This window comes from Callorhinus ursinus, unplaced genomic scaffold (assembly GCF_003265705.2).
Source record: "Callorhinus ursinus isolate GAN/ISIS: 27379988/994484 unplaced genomic scaffold, GSC_fseal_2.0 scaffold53, whole genome shotgun sequence".
NCBI classification, from domain to species: domain Eukaryota; kingdom Metazoa; phylum Chordata; class Mammalia; order Carnivora; family Otariidae; genus Callorhinus; species Callorhinus ursinus.
This window is the reverse complement of record NW_027397115.1, coordinates 8,094,369-8,117,288: the sequence shown is the minus strand read 5'-3', so window position 1 is coordinate 8,117,288 and position 22,920 is coordinate 8,094,369. Positions and strand designations below refer to the sequence as shown.

Genomic DNA, 22,920 nt, shown 5'->3' with positions numbered 1-22,920 from the left:
ACACTCACCACCAGGTGGGCTTCAGCCCATCCTCTAAAGGCTCAGTCTCTAAAGACACTGTTTCCCAGATGCCCCTGCAACAGGTGCGGCTTCACGACTCCCTTCTCACAGAAGAAACAAAGGCGGAAATGACACTCAAAGTAACATCTGGGTCAGTTTCTTAAAGGAGCCGCTAGCCTTTCTAAGTTGGGGGGTGGGGGGAAGGGAGAAAAGAGAGAGGAGAGAGAGGTGCGGGGGAGGGGGAGGAGGAGAGGGAGAGAGAAAGGTGGGGGGAGCATGCACAAAGTCGGAGGCGGGGAGGGGTGCAGAGGAGAAAAATCCGTCTTATTTAAGTGCCTGTAATTGGGGGAGTTTCTTTGGCAAAGGAACTTCGCCTCTACACTAATGCACAAACCGAGCCCCAGTTACTTCTCTGTTAAATGGGAAAACAACAGACCCTAAATCAGAGAGAGGTGCTGAGAATTCTGTTAGACATCAGGTCTGACATTTGGCACAATGGAAGCCGACCGTGCTTGATACGTGTTTGCTACTGTTACAATCAGCACATGCTAACCCTTCATTCCCTGCACCCACAGCCTGGAAAACGGTAGGTGCTCAGTAAAGAGTGAGCTGAACAGGACGAGGGAAATACAGCATGAGGCGGGGACTAGAGAGCAGAGATGTCCAGGAACCCAAGGTGCTCAGCTGGACCTCAAAGGAAGAGCAGGACAAGGGGTCAACCGTAGAAGGGTGTTCCGAGTCGGGGGACAGAGTGAGCCAGGGAGGAGAGGAGGATTGGGGTCTGGAGAGCCTGGCAGGGGGCAAGCAGGACACAGCTTCAGCTCCCTCAGCGGGTCTGAGAGGAGCTCCCTGGCACCCCAGGAGGCTCAGCGGGCAGCCAGGCTGTAGATCCAGCCCAGCCAGACCCTGCACTGTCCACACACACACACACACACACACACACACACACACACACACAGACACCTGCTGTTGACTCGAGAGAGAGGAGCCGTCCCGGCCACCCCTCCGGCTGGGCTCCTCGCCACGGCTGCGCAGCCACATCACAAACCAACATGCTCGCAACAGAGATGCCAGGCCCTGCCTGGATACTGCAGCAAGGAAGGATCTGGGAGGATCGGGGGCCTTGCCAACCTGGGAGCCTGTACTGTGTCCTGAGACACAAGCTCCTGGTCAGCCACCCATGTTCCAATCCCAGCCCGAAGTCACAGGTACTTAACGTACTGGAGCCTCAGTTTCCCGATTTGTAAAAAGGACGGACCCCATGACGCAGTCATGAGACAGTCATTCATTCAACAGATGGTTACTGAGCACTAACTGCACACCAAACAGCACTCTAGGGGCTGGAGGTAAAACAGTGACCAAAACAGACAAAGCCCATGTCCTTGTGAGCTGCCAGGCCAGCTGGGGTAGGGGTGGGGGCGGGGGGGAAGCACGGGACGGCCAGCACGGGCTCTGGAGCTAGATGCCAGGGTCTCTGTGGAAACCCCACTTACAAGCTGTGTGACCCTGGCTAAGTTATTGAACCTCTCTGTGCCTCAGTTTTCTCCTCTGTAAAATGGGCACCAGGGAAAGGGCTGCTACGTGAGAGTTGCGTGAGTTAACAAATGGAAAGGGCTTTGAGTAGTGCCCGGCAAAGGGTAAGTGCTGTATACCTGTCGGAGTTAAATAAGACAATAAACATCAGATAGTCCTTAGTGCCAAGGGCAAAAATAAAAGCAGGATGCTAAGTTTACATGGGGGTGCACAGGGAAGGCCCCTCCAATCAGCACTGGGCACAAAGCCTGGTCCATCAGCACTGCTCATCCCTTACCTGCTTTTGCTGTTATTCGTACGTTATATGTCAAGGTACACTTTGGGAGGCCCTCGAGGGGGCTGTGCTCCCTCCTCCCTCGCCCTGCCTGAGGCCACATCACCCACCTCTTGGAACAGGCCCTCCACAAAGCTGACATCCCCGGACTGGCAGAGACGGGCGGGGCTGCAGGCTTCAGGGAGGTGCGTTTCAGACCGGCTAGGGGCCCTGGCCGGCGGGCAGGCGGGGAGGCAGGCGGGGTAGGCAAGCGACTTTGAAGTGGGGCTGCAGGAGCCCTGCTCACCTGCCAGCTCCCGGGGGGTCCACAGTCCCCAGGAGGTGGGTGCCCTTGGCCGGGCCCCGCCGCCATCTACCTGGAGACTTCCTTACCCTCACTGCTGCAGCTGGGCCTGGCTCCCGGGGAGGCTCTGAGTTCAGGGCTCTTGTCTGAGGTTCCAGTGGGCAGGCGCGGGGCCCCGAGTGCTGGCTCAGCCAGGTGAGGCGGTGCTGTATCCTTCGGGTGGGTGGCGAAATCAGGCTGCGGGTCTGGCCCAGGGACACAGGGGCGGGGGAGGGAGCAGCCTCCGGGGGCGGATGTTTTACCAGCTCGGGGAGGACTCAGTCAATGTTAAACAGCTTCTGGCATGCCAGATGGGCACGTGTGTCACCCAGGGGCCCCTGCCCTCACATGAGGCCACCGGGACGGTCCTTCTGCCTGGGGTCGTCGGCACACACTTTGGTGCCCGGCTATTGCAGGTGCGGGATCTGGAGGCAGGCGGGGCTCGCGGCGGCCATGGGGCAATTATGGGACCAACTGCACACATTTCAGTCCGGGACCCAGTGCGCCGACGGTGTAAGCTAACCTTTCCCCCCACGTCTGGTGGCACTGGGTGGGCGGGGAGGATGTGTAACACGCACAGGGCACACGCCAAGGTTCAAGGCTCGCGTGGGCTAGCCCGTTCCTACACGTGGCTGCACCCCTCACTGCTCCTCTTTCTCCGGGCTCCTCTCCTTGAAAATCAAAGGCTCCTGCTCAGTTTTCACCCCCACGTGTCCCAGCCATCCCAACAGAGGAATGCCCGAGGTGGCTAGGACGGTGGCTTCTAGCTCAGAGGGTGCCCCCCTGACAGCCTGGGGGAGGGCTGACCTGGCTGAGGAGTGGCAGGAGGGGGTTAAGAGCAGCCTGTGAATGGGGGCAGAACGGAAGAGCATCGGCCTGGCCCTCTTCTTCCTCTCCCCACCTTATTACATATGGCCTTGTATTATACTACGTAATATATGTATTCGATATGGCCTTGTGATAGCAATCATTCACACCTTAGTGTAAAATTTCCCCACCAGATAGATCACTTCCTCAAGTGAATTTCTTTGGTTATGGAATAGAAAGCCACGGCCAGAGTCCAGGGGGTTTCAGGTGCCAGGACAGGAGTGGGGTTTAAGGACAAAAACCATCCATGAGCCTCGATTTCCTGCTCTCCTCTCTGAGGTTGTTTTTGCCTGCCTGCCTCGGCAGTGCGGCTGCGCTTCAGCCTGGTTGGACTACCTGAGAAATAAGGCCAGAAGGTCAGGTCTGAAACCCAATCTAGGCTGTGCAGCCACAGAGCCAAGGGTCCAGACTCCTGGGAGTTGGACAGAGACAGGAAGTTAAAAATAGATGTGCTGCTTCCCTGTCCTGGTGGGCAGCTTCTTCCTCACCCGTGGACAAGGTGGGCCGAAGAGACTGAGGCCAGATGGTGGTCGCTCGGGGACCTCAGAACCCACCCAGGCTGGGAGGTCTCCAGAATTCCCCGAGCGAGCGGGAGATTCTCCAGGAGGAGCCCCCAGGAGAGGTCCGGCCATCAGGGTCATCTTTCTCGAAACAAGATGCAGACTTTGCCGGACGTGATCTTGTCCTTGCTGATGGCCAGTGAGGCCTCGTGGGACAGGGTCCGATCCCCTCTGGCCTCTTCCCGCCCAGAGTGCTGACCCAAGAAATCCCGGAATGGAGCAGCAAGAGGCTAGGGGCCCACCTTGGGACATTATCTGGGCAGAGCTCCGGACTGGGGCCTGCGGGAACATTCCGATGGATGCAGGAAATCCAGAGGCCCCCAAAGGCCCAGCAGGAGGAGAGATGCAGGCAGGACCGGGCACAGAATTCAAGAGACCCAGTGCAAAAGAAAATGAGGGGCCTTTGATTTCAAAACACATTAAGGATTTCGAGATGGCAACGGCAGAGCATTACAACTGAGCACGGGGCCCTGGTGAGCACACACGTGGCACACTCATGCAGCTGGACTTGGCTGCAGGGTCTGTGGAACAGCCCCCCCACCCGCCCGATACTGCAGGAACGAAGTCCCCACTAATTCTGGGTGAATTAGAGAAAGGCCCCCGCCAGGTGGACCAGCTGCACACCAGGGCCCACACCTTGGGAGGGTTACATGGCTGGATGACCCCCTCGGCTGGGTGACCCGCACAACTGTCCTTAGCAGCCCTGATTACAGACCCCATGGGGTGGGGGCCCTGATGGAGCCCAGCAGAGGCAGCTGGGGAGTGGTTCCATCAAGGAACGTCATCATTCCCTGGCCCGTTTACGTAGCCCCTCTCAGCAGCACTTACGGAGTGCCTACTGTATGCCTTCCACACAGTGGCATCCACACTTTCTCCTCTTGGAGGCTGGGAGTTGGGGGGGGGGGGCCCTGGGCACTCTCTCCCTCTGGGAATTTCCATTTCTGGTGCTTCAGCCCTTTCGGAGGCTCCCCTTGCACTAAAGATGTCCTCACTGTCTCCCACAGGGTCCTGCAGTCTTCCCTCTCTCCTCCTATCCCACAAGACAGCCACACACCCACTTTCTGTGCCTCAAAGCTCATCCGCACCTCAGGACCTTTGCGCTGGCAGCCTCCTTCACCTGAAAGACTTCCCCAGCCTCGCCCACTGTCTGCACAAAATAGGCAACTTTTCTCTCTGGCCTTAAACGTGCCACTGCCTCATTGAGAGCCTCCTCTGAGACCCCTGCTGCCCTCCCACAGCCCCCTGTTTTAATTCACTCACCGCATTTGCCACCTGCTGAACCCATCCTGATTACGGTTGGCTTCTTGTTCGCTGCCCTGACAGGAGGGCAGGCCCTGGGTCTGTCCCCAGAGCCTGGAAGCCGGCCTGGGCCAAGTAGGTGCTCCATAAATATTTGTGTAATGAATTAGGGATTCCTAAGGGTGCGTCCAACTGGGACACTCCAGGATTTTGGCCCTGAGACGCCTCTCCCCCACCAGGCACGTGCCGGAACTGAGCAGCCGAGAGATGAGTGGGCGTCCGGGAGAGCCTGACCTCAGGGGCCAGGCATCACTGGGGATGGAGAGGGCAGCTGTGGAACCCCAGGGAGGAGCCATAGTCTGGGGCTCAGGTGGTCCACTCCAGGACACGGCAGTGAAGCCAAGGCTCAAAGGAGGTTAAGCAGCAACTGGCCAGGTAAACAGGAGTGGGAAGAGGGGCCCAGGTGGAGGGCACTGCCTGCACTAAGGCCTGGAGGGGAGAGAGGTCAATGTGGCAAAAGCAGAGGATTTAAAAGGAGGGTGGCCAGCCGGATCACGGGGAGCCGTTTGTTAGGCCACGCGATGGGACTGGATTGTAGTCTGGGTGGATGGGAACCGGTGGAGGGCTGCAGGCAGGAGAGGGCTATGATGAGATTTGGTTGTTGACTGACTCCCTGACCAACCAGGTTCGGAGCCCCGCTTGGCTGGGAGTCCTGCCTGTTACCACATTGGCTCGGACAGGCAGATATTTGGGTCCCTCAGGATGCCTGAAGGATGGCCCCACAGGCCTGCTAGCCGGCAGACAGCACCCCCAGGCTTGCACGGTGCCTGATGGGAAGCCCAGGACCAGGTGGCGGCCCCAGGAGTGGAAATGAACCTTTCTCCTGGGGATTACCTGCAGCTAGAGGGAACACATGGAGAGCCATGAACTCGTGTCTGGAGGGTCCAGACTGACCCCAGGCCCATCTCTGCCGAGGCTGCTCCTCTTCCTTCGAAAATTCCCCTCAAGCCCCTGCCGCGTACCAGCATGTGTTGGCTGCTTGCTATGTGTCACCCCATTGTACTCTCATGACAGCTCTGTGGGGGAGGGACACTCACGATCCCCATTTCAGATGAGGAAACCGAGACTCAGGGGTGAAGTCACCGGCCCCAGGTCACAGAGCTGGGGTAGGTGGCCCCGCGTCCCATCCTGTCAAACAGGAAGAACATTCCATCCTAACCCCGCCCCCAGGAGACTAAGTTCCAGTTCCGAACCCGGCTTGCTGTGTGACCTTGGGTGAGCAGCTCCACCTCTCTCAGCCTGCTTTCTGATCTGCCAGGTGGGCCTGATAAGCTCAGGCAGAGCGGACTTACAGGACCAACTGAGATGATACCCATTCGGGTCTCAAGGAAATTACAGGTTTCTCCCAGCACCCAGTGTCACACACGTACGTCCGCGCGCACGCGCACGGTGCTGGGCTGCAGGCCTGCCAGCAGAGCGAGCCTCGGGGTCACAGGCGGCAGAAGACCAACCAGCCCCGCACCCTCCACCGGGGCAGAACTTACGCGATCCTCCGGCTCTGCGCGCTGCTGAAGCCCGCGAAGGAGGCGCTCCGGCCCACGACCCCCACGGCCCCCGCGTCCCCAGAGGACAGGAACCGCAGCCTCACCGACATGGCCGTCACCTCTACGGGGAGAGGACAGGAGAGTCAGCCTTGCACGGCCACCCGGTGAGGGCTGCCCGCGGCTGGCCCCCCTCCACCACGGCCCCCAAGGTCCTCACAAAAGCCGCAGAGAGGGGGCGGCTGGTCCCGTCCCCAGCTGACGGAGGAGAGGACTGACGCTCAGTGAGGTTAGGGAACCTGCCTGGGGCCGGTGGGAGGAGCGAGATTCGAACCCAGGTCTCCTTACTCTGCGCTCAGGTCCTTAATGCCTGAGCAATACTGAGCTGTCCAGCAGGGGGGAGTCTGCTCCTCCTGAAACCTGCCGCCCTCTCAGCTGCTACTCCGCTCTGCCCGTAACCCCCACCCCGCCTTCCACAAACCCTCACTGAGTGCTATGTGCCAAACACAGTGCTGGAGACAGGCACTGAGCAACACAGGCAAAGCCCTTACCTCCAGGGCTCCCAGTCTGGCAGGGAGGCTGATGAGCTACCAGTTAGAGTAGGAAGTCTCTAGCAAAGTGACAGGGGAGCCCAGGGGGTACCTGACCTCGCCATGGAGGAGGGGACCAAGTACTGAGAAGGAAAGGCTGAGACGAAGGGGAGGGGAGGGAAGGGTATCTGAGGCAGTGGGAACAGCATGGGCAAAGGCCTGGGGGTGCAGAGGACATGGTGTCTTCCAGAAACAAAGCAGTACAGTGGGTTGGGGCGTGACTCCAGGCGAGGCTGGAGAGGCCAGCAGAGTGCAGGTCATGGGGGGGCCTTGGTAACCCCAGGGAACGGCTTGGCCTTGCAGTTGGGCCAGGGTGATTGGGAGCCACGAGAGGGTTTTGAGCAGGTGTTGACAAAGCCCAGCTCCCAGGAGGCCAGGCTGCAGGCATCCCAGGCCTCCAGAATCCCCGGCTCCATTGCCCCGTCTCTGACCCAGGCAGCAGTGAGGCCGGCCTAGAACCCTGGCTGTCTTGTCTTTTTTCCAAACCACCTCTAGGTTCCCTTGGGAATGTTGCCCAGTGTCTTCCAGCACCCAGTGAGCGGAAATTCTCCGTATCTAACCTAAATCTCTGCAGCTACAGTTTCATACCCTGCTCCTCAGCCAGTCTGGAGTCAGTCCAAGGATTCCGGGGACCCTACTTGCCCAAGCTACACCCATAAACAAGCTCCAGGCACCACCTCCCTCGACCTGCATCCCAACATCCCTTCCCCGGCCAGCTGAGTCCAGCGGCCAGGCCTTGGCTTATCCTGGGGCCTCTCCCCCTGGAATAACGTTCCCTTTCGAGCCACATCTGTCCAGTGTCCCATCCTGCATTTTGCATGTGGTCAGCCCCTGCCATAGGCCCCAAAGCCCCCCTGGCAGATCTTTGCGGCCCCCACGGGCCTCCTCCTCCCCCCATACGTCTTCCCACCCACCCCGTGTGTGCTGTACCTAGGCGAGCGCTGGAAACAAACAAACAAACAAAAACCCAGGCCCGAGCTCAAATCCCAGCTGTGTGCCACTCACTGAGGCTCTGGGCCTCAGTGGTCACAGCTGCAGAGCGGGAAGTCGGAAAAGGACCCGGGAGACAAGGTGCGGAGGGCACACAATGCGAAGGGGACGCTCGGGAAGAGTTGGTTGTCTCAGTGTGGTTGGCTGACCGGGGCTGCAGCTCTGGAGGTGACCGCAGACGCAGATGAGCCCGGTGAGCGCCCTCCAGCCCTGGCGGGGCGCGCAAGCTGGTGAGCGTTTGCTGAGCACCCACTGTGTGGCAAGCCCCAGCGCCCGGGACCATCACATGCTGTTTGTGGGTCTGTGAACACCAGCCCTGTTGGGAGCCGTTATCTACCCAGCGCTCCTTGTGAGGCCAACCCTGCGCGAAATGCCTTATGGAAATTATCTTATTAAATCTCCACAACCCCTGAGGTGTAGGAGCTGTTGCTGACCTACGCTGACAGACGAGGAACTGAGGCCCAGAGAGGGGACGAGACTGGCCCAGGAAGCCAGCGTGGAAGCGGCAGAGACACATTTGGAAGCTGAATGTGACGGCTTGTGGATGCCACCGCTCCTTCCTGTGCGCGGTCAGGCGTCCCCCCTCTAGGAGATGCCCCAGCCCCACAGGGAGGTCCCCACTGTCCCCACCTGGGCTGGGCTGCTGTCAGCCTGGGCCAGCTCACAAGCGTCCATTGGTAGCTTGAAATCAGCCACGGCAGGAATATTTGCACCCTGGCTGTTGGCAGGTGCTACAGATTCGGTTTTGGGGGTTCCCCGCCCCCTGCAGGTTGTTAAACATTTACCAGCATACCCTTGCCCCACGACTATCAGTACGAGCTCAGGGTGGCACTGGGAACCTTCTCAAATTCTTGAGAGCCCCCCAGCCAAGCAGGGCAAGGGAATGAGGGGGGGAGCAGGGAGGGAGATCGCCAAGGTCACTGGTTGGGGCGAACACTCTGGCACCAGCCCAGGGGCTGGGGGGCTGGAAAGCCCTTCCCCAACCCTCCCTGCTCCACTAGCTACAGTGGACGGCGAATGGTGACTTCCCTGTCTCCCCCACTGGACAGAGAGCAACTTGCCGGTGGGGCTGGAGTGTTCCCTGGTGCTTGGAAGATTCACAGCACAACCTCATGGGCCCAGAGAACAAGGCCTGGCAGGCTGGGGCTGCTGGCCCCCCTGGACCAGGCTGCGCCCCCCTGGTGCCAGATCAGCAGAAGGATAAGGGTAGGAATTTCCACTAAGTGCTAGACAGACGCCAAGGCAAGGGCGGACAAACATTTTCTGTAAGGGACCAGATACTAAAGTTTTTGGCTTTGCAGGCCATATACTCTTTGCCACAACTACTCAGCTCTCTTGTTCTAGAGCAAAAGTAGCCACAGACATTACGTAAATGACCAGCATGGCTACGTTCTCATGCAACGGGACTTACAAGAGCTGCAGCTCGTGCTGAATGACCCCTGGGTGGCCAGCACTCTGCCTGCTATCTGCTCTAAGGGCGTCAGATCTCATTTAATTCTCCCAAGATTATATGAAGTAAGTACCCCTCATATCCCCATTTTACAGATAAAGAAATCGAGGCTCAGAGAGGCGAGGAAAGGACTCATCCAAGGTCACACAGGTAGGAGATGCCAGCGCTGGGATTCAGACCTGAGCATGACCCAGGCCTTAAAAGCCTGGCCGCTTCCTGCTAGGCTACTCCTGCCCCCCAGGGGCTGAGCTGAGGACATGCTCCCACCCCTGAGCTAGACCCACGCTGAAGGGGAGAGAAGGGGGCCCCAGAATGGAAGCAGGTCATGAAAGGGACCTGCCAAGCTAGAAACATAGCCAGCAGTGAGCTGGGGGTGGTCAAGAAACATCGAGCGCCATCCCCTGCGGGCTTCAGGGTGTGGGAGCCCAAGTCCCCGTGGGCCTCTTGGGACCAGCATCAGCTCCCAGTCAGCTCAGCTGCTCCAAAAGTGGGACCGGCAGCCCTCTCCCAAGGCTCTGATGGGGCTAATCCTGGTGGTTGACCAGTTGACCTCTGCAATGTCACCCAGTTGGGTTTCTTACTGCAAAAGGATCTCCCCTCTTGTGGACCGGGGCTGGGATGGCCAGGCTGAGGCCCCCTGGAATCTCAGGAGCCTCCAGTGGGTCGCTCCTGACAAGCCCCCATGAATGTTGGTCACTTCTGACCAAGGCTCATAGTCCTGATGTTGAATCAGGGATTCAGTGGGGCACCGACCCCTCAGAACAGAGCCCGGGCACCTTGGAGACCCCACTCCTCCCCCTCCCCCACGGTGGCTGGCATTCACCCTTTTCGCCACTAGGTTGTGGGCAGGTCTAGGAGGTCCCCGGGGAGGGACACTCAGGAGGCTCAGGCCAGCTCCAGACAGCTGGCCGTCTGCAGGGCATGAGAGACAAGCCAGAGACCTCGCTGGGCCCCTGGGCAGAGGAGAGAGGCACAGAAGTCATGCAGGTCCCAAACCTTTGATGGCAGACAGGACTGCGTCTTCCCCGCACGTCCCTCGCTGCCTCTCTCTGGCCAGGCACCCCGAGCAGCGCTCACTTAGGCGGATGGCTCGGACACAGCTGGTGAGTGCAACCGGGGCACGACGGCTGGAGGGGCTTGTCACCCAGTCAGCTGCTCCCCAGACACTGGCCCCGGGCGTCCTGGGCCTCCGCCCCCGAGGCGCGGCTGGAGGGAGCCCGAGCCCCCTCCGCTAAATCCGTCCAGCTCACCGCTGGCCAGCGCCGCCCGCCAGCCCAGGGAACCTACAATTTCACCTCATTTGGAGGTGATGCTTCTAAATTTAACAGCGTGGGCTCTCAGGGCTGGGTGGCTTTTATGCCTGAGTCCCTCACTTAGGGCTCTTTTATATCCGCTCAAATGCCAGGCAGGGCTTTGTTTGCTTATAGGAGTTTCCAAAATAGACCGTTTGGTTTAGCATGAAAGGAAATGGCAAAATAGCCCAGGGTGAGGAATGTTGAGTTTATACCTAAGACGGATGGGCGGCCGGAGGAGGCCGCTCTGGGAACCAGACTGTCTGTGCCCGATGGAGGCCAACTCCCTCATTTCACCGTGAGCTCTCCCGGAGTGGTCACCTGACTGGCCCGGGTGGCCCAGCGGTGAACGGAAGGGCTGGAAGAGCCCACATTCCTCCCCCTGCCAGCACAGTCCCCAGCTCCACGGCTGCAGCCACCTCTAGGCCGTGGCCTCTCCCTCCGTGGCATGATCTTCCTGCAGGTCTCCCCTGATGCTCCCTCCCAGCTTTTAGGTCCCAGCAAAAAGGTCACCTCCTCAGAGAGGCCCTCCCCCGCTCCCCCTGTTTCAGATCCTTTGGGCAACTCCTCGCCATCCCAAATTGTCTCATCAGTCTGCTTGGTAGTTGTGGGGCCCCCTTCCACAAGTCCCAGCTCCACGGGGCAGGGACTTTTTGGTCTTGCTCACAGCTGTCTGTCCAGGACCTCACCAACTAGGGGGTCCCCCAGAAGTACTGGTTCATAAGTGACTGCTTGAATAAATGAACAATTGAAGGACGTCTCTTCAGAACTGTGCCTAGGATTCCTTCGCTTGATTTGTTCCTTCAACATACATGTATTGAATGCTTACTGAATGCAGGCACCGGGCATACGGCTGTGAACTAGTCCAGCGGGAGACAGGAATTAGGACATGAAGAAATGAGGCTGGACCATAACGGGGAACGAGAGGCCTGGGGAGCTGACAAGGACCCCTAACCCAGCCAAAGGAGAGTGACTGGGGAGACCCCTTGGGGGAAGCGATATGTTGAAATCTAAAGGAGGGGGGCGCCTGGGTGGCTCAGTCATTAAGCGTCTGCCTTCGGCTCAGGTCATGATCCCGGGGTCCTGGGATCGAGCCCCACGTCGGGCTCCCTGCTCCGCAGGAAGCCTGCTTCTCCCTCTCCCGCTTCCCCTGCTTGTGTTCCCTCTCTCGCTGTGTCTCTCTCTGTCAAAATAAAATAAATAAAATCGTAAAAAAAAAAAAAGAAAAGAAAAGAAAGAAATCTAAAGGAGGGAGAACTGGCAGAGAGAGAGGATGGGCTGGAAGAATCTGCCAGGTGTCAGGAACAGCATGTGCAAAGGCTCAGAGGCAAAAGATAGGGTCAATTAGATGAACTTAGTTCAGTGCGTGTGGCTAGAGTATGGAGGGGCTAGTGGGGACCAAACCTTTGTGGGGGTGGGGGTTTAAGCTGCATCTGGGAGAATTAGGCAGGACAGGCCTCCAGCACCGTCTGGCTCTGGTAATGGCACCCTCTGAGTTCATTCACTTACTCAGTATGCCCCACAGCACACCTTGCCGGACAATGCTGTGTCTCAGTAGATGATGAACGAGTGCTTACTGCATGCAGGCCCTCAAACACGGCACCTCCATCCAGGGGTTGGGGGCAGTCACACTGGGGAGGCCTCTACTCCTTTGGCCCAAGGTCTGTGTCTCCTGGGCTAGCACAGACCACCATTTATAGGAAAACTCAGACACCCTGAACATCCTATACCAACTTGAGCTGGGTTTTTGCCCTCCGCAATCAATCCCTGACCCACCCACCCCTCGCTTCCCCCACAAACAAGACGTAGACATTTGATAGTCCGCTGAGAGGGAAAACCCCATAGCCAGCCCACAGCGGACAGAGGCCACGTTAGCTCTGACACCTGCCCACTTGGGCTCCCCTTCTCTCCGCTCAGCCCAGTGGGCCCCACTCCTACCGGATGCTTCCAGATGCCTCTCTGCCTGCTGCTAGGAATCTGCTCACCTCTCCTGAGCCAGTGAAGCAGGCCCAGGGGGTCTGCACGTGATCTTGAATAAGTTCCCTTCCCTCTGAGCCTCTGTCTCCCTGTCTATAAAGTGGGAGCACTGGGCTAGGGTTCAGGGTCCCCCAAGCGCAGGCCACTCTGGGCCAAGTGAGGGATGCACGGTAGACACCGTGACTCACTTGCCTTAGGCCCCTTTCTGTCCTGGCTCCCCAGCAATCTGACCCTTGTCACCCCCCTGTTCAGCCGAGCACAGAGCTGGCCCCAGGCACAGGGTGATGGGCTGGAGAGGGAGGAGCTCAGATTTATTCAGGTCTCTTGTTGAATTTCTTTTAAGATAACCTCCTATTTAGAGCAAACTGTCTTCTGTATGACATAAAGTGGGTTTGTTTGTTTTTTTTTAATGATAGCATATTTAAATGAAGAGTAATGGATTTGAAGGACAGTTGGTTTCAGTAGAGCAGGTAGGAGCCCAGCTTCTTGGCAGTCCACATTTCTGGGTCCTACCATGGAAATAGGACCAGGAGCCAGGGGGAAGGGGCGGTGGGAAACCCAGGTGTATCTCTGCAGATGGCCTGATGGAGAGCCAGATGAGCAGACAGCACTGGTTTCCAGTAAAAGAGAAGAGCAAGCAGCTCCTCAGGGAGCCCTAACTGTCCCCCCAGAGTTCATTGTCCCAGGGCTGCAAGGCAAATGGAAACTTACTGATGGTTCAAGACCAGGCATGGGAGTCAGACTCCAGGATCCAAGAGGGTCCCTTCCCTCAGTTTATCACACAGTCTACAGCCTCGTGTGACCTTCCTGCCCGGGGCAGTCCTGTAAGATGTCCATGACCCGCTCCAACTCAGGCCCGGAGGCTCAAAGGGACCAGTCACATGGGTGGACAGGTGGGTCATCTCCTCGGGCTTCACAGCGCATCTGTGACCATTTCACAGTTGAGAACCCTAGGTGAGGCCACAGATGGCCAAGCGCAAGGGAGAGGTTCAGTAGCCCAAATGGCTCAGCCACACAGAGGAAATATACGTGGCCGTAAGAGTTGGGAATATGATTTTGAGGAATAATGACATGGGAAAATATAAGATGTTCAAAGTAAGATCTTGAGCAAAAAGACCAAGAGGTAAACTATACACGACATGGTCTCAGTTTTATTTTTGAGACGATACCTTACCAATGTTTTGCAATGGACATGCATTCCCTCATAATTAGGGAAAAAATGTTAATTTGAAGAAAACAGAAATCATGGTTACCACGTCCTTGGTTACATAGTGATTAAGCAGCAGGGCTGACTACATACCCTCTGACCTGGAGGATGTTGCTTTTCAGGATGAACCTGGGGTCAAAGGAGAAACTTTCCAAGAAAGAGAGACAGAGAGAGAGAGAGAGAGAGAGAGAGAGGGAGGGAGGAAAACTTCTTTTTTAAAGGCCCACAAATATTATCTACACTCCCGGCTAACTCCACTGGGCTTTTACGAGATAAAGATGACTCCTGAATTTCTGTGAAATATCCAGAGGGTGTTTGGATTTAAATGGCCCCCTCACTGATCTGATCACCATTGAACATGCTCCCATCACCCGGTGCGGCCCGGGGCACCTGGAGGACACAGCAACTCTTTGGGGAAGGAGCCTCCTGGGGCCACCGCGGGGGTGAGAGTGTGTGTGCAGCTGGGAGCACGTGGCTAGGAAAGACAGGGCCTGGATGCAAGATAACAGAGATGGAGGGGACAAAAGCTGATCCTCTGGGAAGCACCAGAGGGGCAGCTGAATCCCCTCTCAAATGCTGCCTCCATGCTGGTCTGCGGCTGGAGGGCCAGCTCTGGAAACAGGCTGGCTGAGGGGTGCCTGGGTGGGTCAGTCAGTTAAGCACCTGCTTTCGGCTCAGGTAGGAAGGAAGGAAAGAAAGGAATGGAAGGAAAGATAGAAAAAAAAGAAAGGAAAGGAAAGGAAAGGAAGAAAGAAAGAAAAAGAAAAAGAAAAAGGAAGGAAGAAAAGAAAAGAAAAGAGGCTGGCCGGGAGGACCTGAGATGGAGGGATGGTGTAGACAGACCCCTCCTGGCGCTGACCTCATTGGCAGGTGGGGGTGAGGCCAAGCAGGGGTCACTGTTCCTGGCCAAGCACCTCTGTTTGATGTCGAAAACCTAGAGCAGTGATGTTGCTAATGAAAACCAGCAGTTTGAGAACACTTACTCTGTGCTCAGGCCCTGTTCTAAGAATTAACTCATTTCATCCCTGGTACCCAGAAGTCTGGCCTCCGCAGCACTCTGGGCCCACTGAGCGGCACCCCTTACTGTATCCTGGACACTGGGCTGAGAGCTGGACACAGCATCTCCCCACAGCACCCCTCTGAGGTGGGCACTGCTACCACCCCCATTTTGCAGACTGGGAAACTGAGGCTTGTAGAGCTGAAGTGGCCGGAACTTGCAAGGGACAGCATCATATCATCAATAATTCACCCCCAAACACGTGTGTGGGCAGTGTGCCTCCGGTGTGTGCACACCTCACCCACACCCCGGCCGTGACCAAGCAACATGTGTGGGACCCTACCCAGAAGCCCTCACCGCACACAGCAGGTGTGGGAGGGTCTCAGCCTCAGCACCGCTGACACTTTGGGCCAGATCATTCTTTGCCGTGGGGGTCGTCCTGTGTGTTTCTTGCCGCTGGGTAGCAGGAGCCTGGCCCCCTACAGTGTGACAACCGAGGGTGTCTGCAGACACGGCCATGTGTCCCCTGGGAGGCAGAATCGCGTCCAGTGGGAACCACTGGGTCAAAGGCCGCACTTCCACTCTGCGCTCAAGGGTTCATGACTTAGCATTGTGGGCGTTAGGGATCATTTCCATGGCTGCAGGTAGTGGAGGTGAAGAGACTACATTCCGTTGGCTACAAATATTTGAGGCTTTTCCCCCCTCGCATGAATAGGGTGTGGGAATCCCGGGGTGGCGGGGGTGGGGGGGTGGGCCAGCAGCCCAACAGCTTCAGAAGGGGCCCTGGGGCCGCGGCCTCTGCCACCCCCACCCCCCACGCGGGCCCCTGCACACTCCCACCGTCACACCAGCCAGGATGTGGACAAGGGCCTGGGGCCTGAGAGTGAGGGCTGGAGCTGAGGAGAGCTTGGTGGCCGCCTCGGGGCGCTTGCTGTAACATCGGGGCTCTGCATGAGACCCGCCTTCTTTGCGACCCTCGCCTGGCAGCTGAGAGACACCCAAAGGCAGCCTACTCATTTTATCCAAAAGACCCTGACCCCTGATGAACACACACTGGTTTGGGTCCACTTAACACAGGCAGGATTTGGATTCAAACCCGTGGGCTGCCTCGGCCCGCCACTCCGCACTGGATGAACTGCTCGAATTCTCCACAATCAGGGACACAGACCGTCCCCCCTGCTCCCCCACACCACTGGACCTCAGAGCAGCCTCTCCTAACCGGGCAGGGGCCTGAGCCAGAATGTCATTCCCAGAGAGCGGCTGGGGCGCCCTTCCCTGGGCCGACGTCATGGGGGGCGGGGGGAGCGGGGGGAGGCTCGTGCGCGGGGCTCCCCCGGAAATGGTTGGATTACTTTTAACATCAGAAGATAAGAAATGAACTTGTAGGTTAAACAGAATGTTTTATTATATGATATCGTATATGTGTTACCATGTACATATTAATAGCATGTATTTTTTAATATAATTTATCCATCCTTATACCAATTCAGTCGTAACATGCATGATTTAATATTTCTTTTGGAGGAAGAGTCCCTTGAAAGCCAAGGTGCTGGGGGCTCGAGAAGGTCATCAGGGACCCTGCCCTTTGCCCTCTGCTAGCCCTCCCTTGAATGTGTCTTCCTCCAGAACAATGCTGTTACTCTCACCCACAGACCCCCTCTCCTGCTCCTTCCCCACCCACACCTTTCCTACACAGACTGAGCAAGCCCATCGGGCCTCCCTCCCCCTGCTGGGGGCATCCTCCACTCTCCTCGGCCTCACCAGCCTGGCCAGCCTAGCTGAGACGCAGGGGCCCAGAGCGCCGGGTGGGGGGGTCCTTGTGCTTGACCTGAATACGCTCTTTTGAGCCTCACCAAAAGGTGGTGCTGTACGGCCCACTTTGTCCTGTTCTGGCCCTCAGGATCTAGAAGTTCCAGCCCAGGCAGCCTGGCTTCCAATTCAGCCTCTTAACCACAGGCCTTCACTGCCTGCTTTCTGGAATTGGCAGGGACTTCGCTGATGTCACTGGGCCTTGGAGCCACCCCTACCCCCAGGCTCTCACTGAGCACTGTTCAGATTCTCCTCTTCTTGGCGGGTTGGATCCCTTCCTCCTCCCACCTCACGGCCATGTTGTTCTGTGGGGTATGGGCAAGTGGGCTTTTTCACCCTCCTTTCCCTGAATCCTCATGAGATGGAGAGTATTCTGTAGGCTCATTATCTTTAGAGTCTCCTCTTCTGAGACTTGTCAGTTCATAATCTTTTGTCCCAGCTACGTCGCTTTTTCTCAGTGACTTCTCGTTTTCTCCCAGCCCCTCACTCCCCTTTTGTCTTGTTCTTAATGATGTGTGTGTGTGTGTGAGTGTGTGCGTGCGTGTAACAGAAGTTCCAAATATTTATGTGACCAGATCTGTCAACATTATCCTTCTGTGTTTAAAGAGTTTGGAACCTGCTTCCTGCACCTCTAAGATTAAGTTTCTACTCTGTAGACCACTGAAATCTAGCTCCCTGGGTGAGAATTTCGTCTTCCCAGCCAGGCTGTAAAGTCCGCAAGAGCATCTCCCTCCTCCGTAGAGGGTCTTGGCCAAGAGATTGCAAGGTCTGCTCTGCTTCTCAGAAACACCCTGAATCAGTCCCCTCCTTTGCATCTCCCTCCCCCAGGGCCAAGCCCCGCTCACCTCTCTGGTCTTCACGGGTCTCTCTGCCTCCACCTGGCCCTCTGCCCCAACCTGGAAACCAGAATAGCATTTAAAAACGTCCATCAGGTTTCTGACACCCCTCCCCAGGCTTGCAGCTTCTAGACGCACCTAGAACTAAAATCTCACCCCTGGAACTGTACCCACAAGGCTCTGAAGAGACGCCTCGTTCCGGGGTGCCTCGGGATGGAGCCCAGATTGGGACGGTCAAGAGCTCCCTACCCACTGCCCAGGAAGGCGAGAGCGCCTGCTGTGCCCCTTTCTCACCCGAAAAATGGAATCACAACTGGATCTTGTTCTAGTAAAGGCGGGGGGGGGGGGAGGACTTGCAAAGTCTTCACACAGTCCGTCCCATTTGCACCCATTCTCAGCCAGCCTGGAAGGCAGAACAGGAAGAAGTGTCAGCCCCTCACCCTGTTTACAGCTTAATGTTGCGCCTCAGAGAGGGCAAGTGGTTTTACCACACTCGCCCAGCCACGGGGCCGGGGCGGGTGCAGAGGTGGGCAGGAGGGAAATACTGACATTCAAACACATTTTGAGCACTTGAGTAGTGAGACGCGAGGAGATAGGCTAAACAGGGACCTCACTGGGGGACCCCGGGTGGGTGAGGGGCTAGGGCTGTAACTGGGGAGCCCAGCGGCTATTAACACTTCAAGCTCACCCACCAAAGTTGTTCATGCACCATACCGTCCAACACCCCGCAGTTGCCTAACCCGGCCCCTGAGTCTGGACGAGGATCCATGGCCCGGTGGTGCAGAGTCAACCTCCTGGAATGCCCGAGGTCCCCCGCCCGCCGGCCCTGGGACTCCTGCACAGGCGTGTGGGCTGGTCGAGGGGGGCTGTTTGCTGATGGAGCCTGTTAACGGCACTGGAAATGGTCAAAGGTTCACCCAGAGATGAGCCATCTGGTCATCCCAAGGTAAACAATTTACAAGAGACAAATCAAGCCAGCCTGCTGTTTCGGTTTTTCTTTCGACATGTGATGTGCAGTTGCCTTTCCCTCCTGGTGCCAACTGCAGAGACAGAGGCTGTCCCAGGCACCCCGACCCCAGCTCTTGTGTCTCCCTGGAACGGGGGGGGGTGGGAAAAGTCAGATTTTTTTTTACAACTTTTCTTGCCCCACCCTTAGGACTGAGTGACTCTATGTCAGATGGCTAACCCACATGGTAAGGAGAGTTGGTTTCCTCCCAAAGGAATAGCTTTATTTTCTAGAACCCAAAGTCTTGAATTTCCAGAATCTTCAGCCTGCAATCCATTTCCTGTTGGAAGAAGACCCCTACTGGTCTCCCCAGGTATTGCAGCCCTGCTCTACCAGCCACTGCAAATGCCCACACAGAAGAGGGGCTCCATTCTGGATGTTCAGAGTGAAGCCAGTGGATTCCCAGGCATGCAGGATATGTGTGTGGCTTAACAGCCTGAGATAAACAGTTGGTGCTGGAACTGTGATCCTGGAGTTTCCAAAAAGTGTTGCAAAACACTCCAGGCCGACTCTGGAGTTTATGTACTACAAGCTGTTTATCAATTAATTCCTTCTTTGCCAAACATTCTTACTTGGCCTACTGGGAGATGAGTTTGGTGGGAATGCATCTCCAATTTTGTAATGAAAATCACCAGGGAAAGAGGGCTTGCTTTGCAGAGGCTCATGTTACAGAAGATGTGGTGGGAACAGGTGGTTCCCATACGGACGAGGCTAGTACTCAGTTCTGAGCTCATGTAATAAGGGAAGGGACCTCTGGGAACGAGGATGTGGGGGGCTCTGCGGTAATCTGTGAGCTACACGTCCACGGATTCATAGGGAGGGTGAGGAGTGTAAGCCTCGAGGCCAAAAAAAACCAAGTCCAAGTCCAGACTTTGCCTCTTCCTAGCTCTGTGACTTAGACAAGTCACGTATCCTCAGCCTCAGTTTCTCCATCTGTAAAATAGAGATCATTGACGTTGCCTTCTGTGACTTGCTTTAGAGTCGCAAGACCGTGCTTTCTTTTTTTTTTTCTCTCTTTGTTAAAAGGAAAAACCAAACTGTAATGTATAGCTTTGTCTACTGCTTTGCGCCCCAAGGTTAGAGACCTGAGGAAGTGTATCAGCTTTCTGGGGCTGCTGTAGCAAAGTATACCATAAACCAGGTTGCTTAAAGCAACAGAAATGTATCGTCGCACACTTCTGGAAGCTAGATGTCCAAAATCAATCAAGGTGTCAGCAGGGCCATGTCCCCTCTAAAAGTTCTGGGAAAGGGTCCCTCCTCGCCTCTCCCAGCTTCTAGTGGTGGCTGTCAGTCCTCGGTGCCTCTTGGCTGGCAGTTGCCCCTCTCCCATCTCTGCCTGTGGGCGTCACGCGGCCTCGTGCCCGTGGTCTCTGTCTTCACAAGGTGTTGCCTTCTCGTTATAAGGACACCATCACTGGACTAGGGCCCACCCTAGTGACCTCGTCTTAACTTGATGACATCTGCAAAGACCCTATTTCCGAATAAGATCACAGGCACAGGGGCAAGGGGATCGGACTTCGACAGATCTTTTGAGGGATTCAACCTATAACAGGCAGAAAACACGGTTTAATCCAGCAGTTTAAGGAGATTCTGGATGTGTCAAGGTGGGCCGCAAGCATTGGTGGGTGGGAGAAAAGACGCTAGTTCAGTATAAGGAAGCACAGAAATGTGCTTGCTGATGACTGACAGCTGGAGAAGGGGAGGGCTTTGGGGGATGGGAGGGGACAACACATGAAATTCTCCAGGCAATGAAACTTTAGGACTGGGATTCTTAAATTTACTTTCAAGTGTGCTCCCCCTGGCTTCCCGTTACCCCCAATTCTGTAGACTTTCTCTCTTCCTGATGACACCCATTTTCCTTTTGAGGACTTAGTTCTTGCTCATCTGCTGTAGGTCTGCTGGGCCTGGCCCAGGAGCCCCTCAGTACGGACAGGCACGAGAGCCACACCAGGCGAAGCAGACACAGCCTCCCTGGAAAAGGAAAGCGGGGGCAGGCAGACAAGGAGCACACTGAATTTCACTCATCCTGGCTCAGTGGGGCCCCGACCGGAATGTCTGCTGTGAGCCCACGTTGGGTTGTGGAGCTCTTGATTCAGGTCCATTTCCAGGCCCGTGCGCACCCCCAGTGACCTTCCGGGAGACCCCCCCCCGCCTCAGCTCAAATCAGCCAGATTCTTTCGCACGGGCTCACGACACGTAGCTCTAGAGTCCAATCTCCCAGCAGGCTTGTGTCAGCCATACTTAGGAAAAATAAAAGAATCGGAGCAGTGTCCAAGCATACAGGGAAAGGGATACAAGGAAAAAAGACAGCAATTTCAGAAGAGCAGAGATTTTTTAAAAACTAACAGGTCAGCACAAAGGTATCCAGAAGAAATGTTAAATGTTAAAACCCTCAAGAATCCTTAGGGATCGTGGGGGCCACGGTCCTGGATTTCTCACTGGGGTCTCGGGCCTTGGTTTACAGATTAAAGGCGGGTACTGGAAGTCTAGAAGATGTGAGCATCCGGGGGGCTGACACTGGGGAGCATCCAAATGCCTGGTGCCCGCTGACACAGGACAGTGGTGACTGCTACCTGACACATTGCCCCTCCCCCCCCCCCGGAGCGGGTGGCCCCCCGCTTTTGGCCTGTGCACCACAGCCTCGGCCAAACTGCCTCCCCCCGTGGTGAGGCTGGGCTGCTGCCAAGCTGGGCCCTTCCTGAGCACATGCTGTTTTGATTCTGCGCCCCTCAGACTTTATTGGTTGTTCCCGCTAAATGAGGTGAGCTCTGCCCAGCCCAGTGGCAATTCCTGTGAAAGCTGGAGTTTCGATGCCCCAGTGTGGCGCGTTGACAGGGAGGCGCTCCCCGAAGCCTGGGCTGGCTGGAAATGATGCTTCACCCCTTCCAAGGATGGTGATGAGGTCTGAGGGTTCTAAGGGGAGGCAGGGGTCCTGTGGGCACCAAGAGCCCTGGGCTGGGGGGTCAGAAATCTGGACTTCTGCCTTTGCTGGGCTAGGTAGGTGTTCTTCTACCCAGATAAAGGGGATAAAGCACTTATCCCACCGCATGGCTGCTGGGCTCCAGCGGGATTCCAGCCTGAAAACCATGAAGCTTTACCTGATGAAAGCATGTACCAGTATTACTGTAGCTATCATGATCTTTGTTATTAAAACCTGAGATCGTCTGTGGGCAGGCAGAATATTAAGATGACCCCAGTGACCAGTGATCTTTCTCCTTGGAGTGGGGGTGGAACCTGTGAATACAAGGGGGTATGCCTCCCGTGATTGTGTCACCTTCTGTGGCAGAAGGGAGACTATCCTGGATGGGCCTGACCTGATCAGGTGAGCCCTTAAACAGGACTGGCTCTTCCAGTCCAAAGAGGCTTGAAGTAGGAGAGGGATTCCGTGTGAGGGAGAGTCTCCATTGATGGCTTTGAAGATGGGGGGCCGTGTGGCAAGGACTATGGAGGGCCTCTAGAAGCTGAAAGTGGCTCCACCTGGCAGCTAGGCAGGAAGCAGGGACCTCAGTCCTATAGCCACCTGGAGCCAAATGACCCCCCCAGGAGTGATCCTGAAAGTGGATTTGTCCCCAGACCCTCTGGATGAGAACTCAGCCTGATGGATACCTTGAATCAAGCCTTATAATGCCCTCAGGAGAGACCCCAGTCACACCAACTTCTGCCCTCCAGCACTGGGAGCTCATAAATGGGGATTGTGCTACGCAGCTGGGTTTATAGCAATCTGTTACATAGCAGCACAAAACCAACATACTCCGTCGAGCAAGCCTTAAAATGGAAGGCTCCCCGTGCACCCAGGGTTTGGAGACGAGGTTCAAATCCTGACCATACACCTCACTGGCTACATGATGTTGGCCACACCACCTCCCTCACCTCCTCGGAACCTGTGTGCTCCTATGTAAAATGGGGATGGAAAGTAAATGTGTGTGAAGCATCCGAGCAGAGTATGTCGTAAGGACGCGTAGTAAATGCTCAAGAAAGAGGAGCATCGTACATGTTAACGATTAGACATCAGCTGATAGCTAACAACAGTGCACCTGTGGTCTTCAGAGCCCTATCCCCCACACAAAGGACATGGGAATGAGCCCTGACCCAGTGTCCTGGGAGTTACAGGACCCTTGGGGAATCAGGACCCTGAAAGTCACAACTTTTGGAGACAGTAGGTGGGACTGCATAACATCCTTAGCCGGCAGAGAGCCCAGCTATAGTTCCATCGTCAAGACCCCCTTTGCCCAGGCTTTTCTAAGGACCAATTCTGCCGCTCAGCTTTGGTCTCATTCTGTCTAAAGGAAGCCCGAGCACCTGCACCCCAATGTTTACAGCAGCAATGTCCACAATAGCCAAACTATGGAAAGAGCCCAGATGTCCATCAACAGATGAATGGATAAAGAAGATGTGGTCTATATATACAACGGAATATTACTCAGCCATCA

The 22,920-nt window shown here is 56.2% G+C and overlaps 1 protein-coding gene and 1 long non-coding RNA gene across 7 annotated transcripts in view; one reads left to right on the top strand and one right to left on the bottom strand.

Annotated features, from left to right (window-relative positions):
• RIPOR3 (RIPOR family member 3) overlaps positions 1–22,920 on the bottom strand; it is a 73,109-nt gene that overhangs the window by 22,420 nt on the left and 27,769 nt on the right. For 2 of the 4 annotated variants that reach the window (XM_025853320.2, XM_025853321.2), the window contains exons 2-3: positions 17,494–17,544; positions 6,340–6,460 (exon numbers count right to left, since the gene is read on the bottom strand). In XM_025853320.2, the coding sequence (XP_025709105.1) occupies positions 6,340–6,449 (110 nt within the window). In that variant the 5' untranslated portion in view covers positions 6,450–6,460; positions 17,494–17,544. The remainder of the gene's footprint in view (positions 1–6,339; positions 6,461–17,493; positions 17,545–22,920) is intronic. The other 2 variants (XM_025853315.2, XM_025853317.2) reach the window with 1 other exon arrangement.
• On the top strand, positions 443–11,839 carry LOC112809913 (uncharacterized). 3 transcript variants are annotated; one of them, XR_012375582.1, is made up of 3 exons: positions 443–1,992; positions 2,546–6,503; positions 9,462–11,839. It is a non-coding gene; the product is annotated as an uncharacterized lncRNA (long non-coding RNA). The 3 variants fall into 3 exon arrangements; XR_012375583.1 differs by lacking the exon at positions 443–1,992 and having other exon boundaries at positions 2,631–4,029; positions 5,035–6,503; XR_012375584.1 differs by lacking the exon at positions 443–1,992 and having other exon boundaries at positions 2,631–5,230; positions 5,481–6,503.